This window comes from Diaphorina citri, unplaced genomic scaffold (genome assembly GCF_000475195.1).
Source record: "Diaphorina citri unplaced genomic scaffold, Diaci psyllid genome assembly version 1.1 scaffold1415, whole genome shotgun sequence".
NCBI lineage: Eukaryota > Metazoa > Arthropoda > Insecta > Hemiptera > Psyllidae > Diaphorina > Diaphorina citri.
In genome coordinates, this window is record NW_007378841.1 from 34,865 (window position 1) to 42,555 (window position 7,691).

General features: G+C 39.6%; 1 protein-coding gene across 1 annotated transcript in view; it reads right to left on the minus strand.

Annotated features, from left to right (window-relative positions):
* LOC103515776 overlaps positions 1–7,653 on the minus strand; it is a 9,300-nt gene extending 1,647 nt beyond the window's left edge. The window contains exons 1-5 of the mRNA XM_026828378.1: positions 7,502–7,653; positions 6,745–6,991; positions 6,029–6,190; positions 5,405–5,539; positions 4,683–4,844 (exon numbers count right to left, since the gene is read on the minus strand). Coding sequence (XP_026684179.1) covers positions 4,683–4,844; positions 5,405–5,539; positions 6,029–6,190; positions 6,745–6,991; positions 7,502–7,653 — 858 coding nt within the window. The remainder of the gene's footprint in view (positions 1–4,682; positions 4,845–5,404; positions 5,540–6,028; positions 6,191–6,744; positions 6,992–7,501) is intronic.
* Positions 7,654–7,691: the final 38 nt, after the last annotated feature.

A 7,691-nucleotide genomic window follows, 5' to 3' on the forward strand; every position in this document is an offset into this window, starting at 1 on the left:
CTTACAAGGCAGACACTCTATCAACCAAGCTAACTAGGCTGGCTTAGTACTTATTTATTACATATTATTTGCAGGCGTTGCCCTCAAAACCAGTGGCTGCGATCATCACAGATCCTACCAGATTTTCGCCTACTCCATTGACCCGCAGGTTCGATTTCCCAGCCGTATGTGCTTTAGTGTACGACAAGCGAGGTCTCAAATGTGTAATGGACCGTTGGGCTATGCTGGCTATCACTTAGGGAATACGTGAGTGTTTCATTTTTTTTTTATTTAAAAGACGCTTGTGGTCTATGTCGTAGCATGCCCATCCCGTGGTAAGCTCCTCATCAGATGGGCGATGAGAGACACAATACTTCCCATATTTAATTAATTTCTATTCTTTCTGTTATTATGTCACATTTTTGGTGCTCACAGCATTGAAGGCTTATCCAAATACCTATCTTAATAATCCCAACATCCAATATTTACCTACCATGCTGGCACCGGTCGCTATGCTCATTTATATTACACATAGCTACTTATTTTCTTCAAGACGCTGAGTGAGCCCCGCAACAGCCAAGCCAGTCACGGAATCAATCATGTGCATGATACAAATTTTTTGACCACGCCGGGAATTGAACTCGGGTGACCAATACACCATGGAAGCTTAAATCAAATAACAATATCTTTTGTTTTTGCACTTTAATAAATTAAAAAAAAAAAAAAAAAAAAAAAAAAACCTGTTCGACTTCTTGATGAAAATTATTTTGAAGCGGTGAATTTGACATCTCCACTATTTTTTAAAAATTTGACATCTCCACTAACGAATCATTACAATTTCAAAATACGTAGATATGGTAAGTACCTAGAATACCTAGATAGATACATACCTTTGCTCCGTTTTTAATTAACTTTTTATTAATGCCAGTAGAACACTAATGTTAAGCAACACTAACAATGGTTTGTTTTTAGATTACCGCCAGGGAAGTACCTACATGAGCGCTCTTGAACAGTTGGTTCATTGAATTCTCAACAAAGTAATTGGTCCATCTGAAGTCTGTTCTTAGGAGATCAAGTTTTTTCCCTCGCTTTTCCAATGCCTTAATCTTGAGATAGTAATTTTGTAGTTCTGTTTAGAAAGGTCCTCACGAGGCCATTCTTTCGTCTTCAGAATTTCCTTTTGAATAAGCTTGAACTTTCCTCCGGGCTACTACATAATATGGAATATATTATGCTATGTACAGGGTGGGAGTATTGTGTTATCTATACAGGGTGTTTGAAAATATCTATCAAATATTGTATAACCACAACTTAATGGGGCTACCAAAGGTAGCCGCTATTGTCTGGCTCCCCTGGAAAAACGCCGACCCCGTCTGTATACGGGAAAAGGGGAAGAAAAAGAAGAAGAGGTGGCCGCTACCTAGTCCTTGATAATGTAAAATTAAGGTACCCAGCTAAGTTAGACTTCTTAGCAAGGGGGGTAACGCATCTGCTTGTAAGCACTAGGTTTGCGGGTTCGATTTCCGCTCGGGGAGAACTTTCTCCTACCCTGCCGTTTTTCTCTCTTCGATTTCGGAACGTAAAGGCCTCCGTTCTTTCACTTCCCTCAATGAAACTTAAAAGTAAATTCTGGCGGTGAATGCGACATCTAAACTAATTCATTTGTTTCGAAGAACAGTTAGGTCACAAATTATTTACAGGTTAGTTCTTTTGGACAGAGGAAAGAAGAAATTGAAACGTGAAAACAATAACGACACTATGAAGGCAGACCTATCTACTGTAACTATATACTTATGGTTCTGGATGAGATAATCTGGGTGCTTTCCGTGGTTGCTCAATCCACATTCTATGCATATACTTACCTACCTGTTAGAATAGAATAGAATAGAATATACCTTGTTTATCCTGCCAGAATGAGACTGAAAAGTCCCTTTACTCTCGCAGTCTAAACAAGGTCTCTTGAACAAAATTCAGGACGTAAGCAGTAGCATCTTGCAACTTGCTACTTGCGACGTGTTACTTCAGTGCGAAACGCGCCTAAAAATACACCGATCTGATATGTCACGCCCTTCGGGTATTAGGGGTGAAAAATCTCTCACCTCTCGTACTTCTTAGGTACCACTTACCAAAAATAGCAAGACATTCCTACATAGAATAGAATAGAATAGAATATACCTTGTTTATCCTGCCAGAATGAGACTGAAAAGTCCCTTTACTCTCGCAGTCTAAACAAGGTCTTATATATTTCATAGGTAAAGTTTACAAATACGTGCATGTACCTATATATTGTCCTATTTTTGAATGAAAATATGAAATTTAGCTTCTTCTTCTTCTTCTCCTCCTCCTCCTCCTTCTTCGTCTTCTTCTTCTTTTCTCATCCTTCTCCTTCTCTTCCTCTTCAATTTTATGTTGCTCCTTCTTCGTAATTTTTCTTTTTTTCTTCTGTATTTCTTTCTCGCTCTACCGAGACATATTTCTTCAAACACAAGACAGACAAGTTAGATGAGAGAGAGAGAGAGAGAGAGAGAGAGAGAGAGAGAGTAAATATTTCCATCACTGTTTTGAATATTTTTATGTTATCATCAATATTTTCAACATCTGTTAGGGAGAGGAATAGTTCATTTATCAGGCCTTGTTTACCTCTGTTTACCTTGTTGGCATTATTTGTAAAACCAAAGAGTTGTTTGCTAACCCTCTGTTGGCAACAACCGTATACGATATTTCAAGAATACATTTTATCTTTATTTTTAAAATTCCCAGACCCATTTTCTTTCCAAATTGGAAAGAAGTGGATTTCCTCTTGCCATCAGAATAATTTGATTCATATTTTCATTATTCAATACCCCTTGTTTGGATAGTTTGAGGGATTTAACTAATTTCCAAAGTATCCACTCTCAATGGTGCCATATTCTGGGCGATTTTATCATTAATTCTTTAATAACTTTTCAGCAAAATAGGTAGTTAGTTGACTTCCTAAAAAACTAAAAACTCTTGAATGAATTTCCTTGATAATTTTCACATTTTATTCATTTCAGCACCTTAATTAAAAAAAAAAAAAGAAAAAATGTGAATTATTTTCAGCTAGCTTTTCATAGATAGATAATTTTATATTTTAACCCTTAAACGCCATTCAATGTAGAACTCTTAGATTTTTACCTATTTACCTATTTTATCCTCTAAGTTACACCTTCAGTATTTGACATCATCTTAAAAGTATTTTCTAGGAAAATTTTGTCACCAAAAGTGCCTAAAAAGAGTACCTCTTACCATTTTAAACCTAAGTAACTTGATTGTCAAAGTACCCCCTTTATTCTTAAGAGTGTATATCTATTGAAAGATTGATTTATTTATTTAATTTTACATTTTCTATGAAAATAAATTCCGAGTAAAATGAATATTTTCTATTTAAGTGTTTTGTGAAATGCAAAATTAATTATTTGGGTGTTATTTATTTCTCTTCTTCCTCACTAACTTTAACTTTCTTCTCACTAATTAGGATTAGTTACATATTGTTCACACTAAATGGTATTATTAAAACTCATTTAAAAAAATAATAATACTAATGGAATCTTTGGATGGTATCAAAATGAATAAAATAAAAAACCTACTAAAATCTACAAACCTATTAAGAAAATATTTTATTGATGGATTCTATTTGAGTTAATTTTTAGAGCGCTCTTTTCCTTGGTAAAAATCGCAAAATTTAGTGTGAACAAGTGGCACTATTTCAATCAATGGCCAAGCTTACCAACGAGAGTTAGCACGGTGCAGTGAAGAGTTGATTTCTGAACACCTCTGTCTTAGCGATTTTTAACTTCCATCTAAATCTCGATTTTCTGTTTTGCTCCTGACTAGAGGTTAAGAAACATGATCTTTATTTAACCTCTGTTTAGTAAGCTACGACCTCAAATCACCTCTATTGCATGCATTACCTACTTTTTTAAGTGTAATACTGTTTCTTCACATCCTATTAATCTCAAATATTAGATATGAGAAAATAACCACTCAAGATGAACTTGGCCTCGTGAGGACCTTTCTAAACAGAACTACAAAATTACTATCTCAAGATTAAGGCATTGGAAAAGCGAGGGAAAAGTTTGGATCTATTTTTTGACCCAAACCCAAGAGCTGAGGAATAAATAATCCAGAAGTAGCTACTCTGCGCGCTTTTAGTCCGCGAGGTTGTAGTGAGATAGAGGGTGTTTAGCCGATGGCCCTACTAATACCAATACCCTCCGCGCTTTTTGATCCCCCAACAGCTAGGTAGTTATTCCTGAAGAAGACAACTAATTGAAACTGAAAAACAACTGGACTGGAATGTTACGTCAGTGATGTTTGCAGCCTAGTTAGCTTAAATGGTAGCGCGTCGGCCTTGTAAGCGCTAGGTCGCGGTTTCGATTCCCTCTCGTGGTTAACTTTATCTTATACAGATAAGGTTCGTTCTCGAAACGGAATTGAGGACGACAAGACCTCTGCTTAACTGTTGTTACAGTTCAAGTGTTTGCAGCCTAGTTAGCTTAAATGGTAGCGCGTCGGCCTTGTAAGCGCTAGGTCGCGGTTTCGATTCCCGCTCGGGGTTAACTTTATCTTATACAGATAAGGTTCGTTCTCGAAACGGAATTGAGGACGACAAGACCTCTGCTTAACTGTTGTTACAGTTCAAGGGTCAAACCTCTTCAAATAGTCACTCTCTGTCTACTCACCTCTTTTTCAACTTTGAGCATGAGAGGTCCCACGAAGAACTTAGCCTTGACCGTCGTGTGTGCACTCATAACATTAACTGTGACGTCACCATCTCTTCTCAGAGTGGACAGGCCTAGTAGGGTAGCCTTGGCACGGGGGTGACTCTTAGCCTTGGGAGGGTTCTGGGAAGCAAGATATAGGTACAACATTTAATGAAATTATTTGTATTTATTTTTAGCGGCTTTATCTTTCACCAAACGTTAATGGCAGAATGAAGAGAAGATGTATCTTTGTATCTGCCATACACCGGTGTGATGGTCCCTAATTATGTTAATTGACTCGTCCTGAACCACAGTCAACAATAGTGAGGATTGTGCTTAGTCTCTAAAAGCAGAGACAATCCTTTGAAGAACTGCCTAGGCTGGTTAGGGTTAGCTGTTCTCCTCCCTGTTTATACTCCCACAACCAGACGCTATTCTACTCTCTGTTTAACGTCCCCTAACCAATATTATCGTCATAATCGGATTAAATTTTACAGTGGATTGTGGAATTAAAACAATTATCGCTACATACCAAATTTCAAGTCTTTAGCTTATACCGTTCCCGAGATATTGTTAAATTACACCGAAAACCGCCAAAAAGCAAATTTGTTTCCATAGGTTCATTTTAAATTTCAGAAACATGTAAATGTGTACCTATTTATTGTGGGAACCATCAATCGTCACTACAGCTGAAATCTTACCTGTTTAGGTTGAAGTACTCGGATTGAGTGCAAAGTGGCCTGACCTCCATGCATCACTCTCAGATTGATCTTGCCCATCATTTCAGCGGTGGTGGCTGTGGCACTGCGCAGCTCTTTCTTCACGCCACGTCCGAACTGAAAAGTGGAGAGTAAAGTGGATGTGACTTTTCAATTCCGTGGTTTGGATCTATTTTTTGACCCAAACCCAAGAGCTGAGGAATAAATATTCCAGAAGTAGCTACTCTGCGCGCTTTTAGTCCGCGAGGTTGCAGTGAGATAGAGGGTGTTTATTATAGCCGATGGCACTACTAATACCAATACCCTCCGCGCTTTTTGATCCCAACAGCTAGGTAGTTATTCCTGAAGAAGACAACTAATTGAAACTGAAAAACAACTGGACTGGAATGTTACGTCAGTGGTGTTTGCAGCCTAGTTAGCTTAAATGGTAGCGCGTCGGCCTTGTAAGCGCTAGGTCGCGGTTTCGATTCCCGCTCGGGGTTAACTTTATCTTATACAGATAAGGTTCGTTCTCGAAACGGAATTGAGGACGACAAGACCTCTGCTTAACTGTTGTTACAGTTCAAGGGTCAAACCTCTTCAAATAGTCACTCTCTGTCTACTCACCTCTTTTTCAACTTTGAGCATGAGAGGTCCCACGAAGAACTTAGCCTTGACCGTCGTGTGTGCACTCATAACATTAACTGTGACGTCACCATCTCTTCTCAGAGTGGACAGGCCTAGTAGGGTAGCCTTGGCACGGGGGTGACTCTTAGCCTTGGGAGGGTTCTGGGAAGCAAGATATAGGTACAACATTTAATGAAATTATTTGTATTTATTTTTAGCGGCTTTATCTTTCACCAAACGTTAATGGCAGAATGAAGAGAAGATGTATCTTTGTATCTGCCATACACCGGTGTGATGGTCCCTAATTATGTTAATTGACTCGTCCTGAACCACAGTCAACAATAGTGAGGATTGTGCTTAGTCTCTAAAAGCAGAGACAATCCTTTGAAGAACTGCCTAGGCTGGTTAGGGTTAGCTGTTCTCCTCCCTGTTTATACTCCCACAACCAGACGCTATTCTACTCTCTGTTTAACGTCCCCTAACCAATATTATCGTCATAATCGGATTAAATTTTACAGTGGATTGTGGAATTAAAACAATTATCATAAGATTGAATGATTGATTGAGGTTCAGCGTTACTGTAGCTAGTAAGTACTTTTAGCTTGAAGGGTAGCGCCTCTGCCTCCCAAGCGCTAGGTCGCGGGTTCAATTTCCGCTCGAGGCGAACTTAATCCTAAAAATAAAAAAATAAATAAATAAATAAAATGCGGCCTTACTTTGGGACGGCCGGTTGCCTTCTTCTTCCCGTTTCTCTTCGATTTCAAGTTTCTAGCGCGGGAGCTACGGCCGGATTTCTTGCCCTTGCCGGATTTCGACTTGGTCTTGTTTTTCCTCGTCACATTCTCTGAGTCCGGAGCGGTGCTGTCTTCGGCCGGAGAGACGGTAGAGATGGCCGGCGTTACTTCATCGGAGACGCTGAGGGATTTGTTGGCGTCCTTGGAGGACGAAGAGAGGAGGGTGAACCTGTGAAGAGAAGGTCATAGATGTATTCAAAATTCAATGGGAAGAGAAGGACATAGAGGTTTTCAAGGTAAATTTGGGCACTTTGGGCCCATTTTTGGTACCCCAAACCATGTGAGCAAAGTCCATTAGGCATTCCTACTGACCTCGACTTTGTAAGGCCAGCCACTCACTATCAGGTAGACCTGACAGATGGAACTTTGTCAATGGGAAGAGAAGGACATAGAAGTTTTCAAGGTAAATTTGGGCACTTTAGGCCCATTGTTGGTACCTACCCTAAACCATGGTGAGCAAAGTCCATTAGGCATTCCTACTGACCTCGACTTTGTAAGGCCAGCCACTCACTATCAGGTAGACCTGACAGATGGAACTTTTCAGGCGTACCTGTTAAGTTTACGTGATCGTGTGTGTGCTCATCAGGTAGACCTGACAGACGGACCTTTTCAGCCATACCTGTTAGGTTTAAATGATAGTGAGTGGCTGGCCTAGGCCATATTAAACTTTCATACTCACTCAGCCAGTCTATTCTCTAGTTTCTCACTCTTATATTCATCATCCTGGGGTGGAGGGGGTCTCTTAGTGGAGGGTGCGGCTTGTTTCTTCTGCTGAGGAGCATCAGCCAGTCTCACGTTGACGGGGTCATAATGCTTCTTAAGAACCTGCATGGATCAGAGGATAGTTAGATAGTATTTGTCTCGCTGGA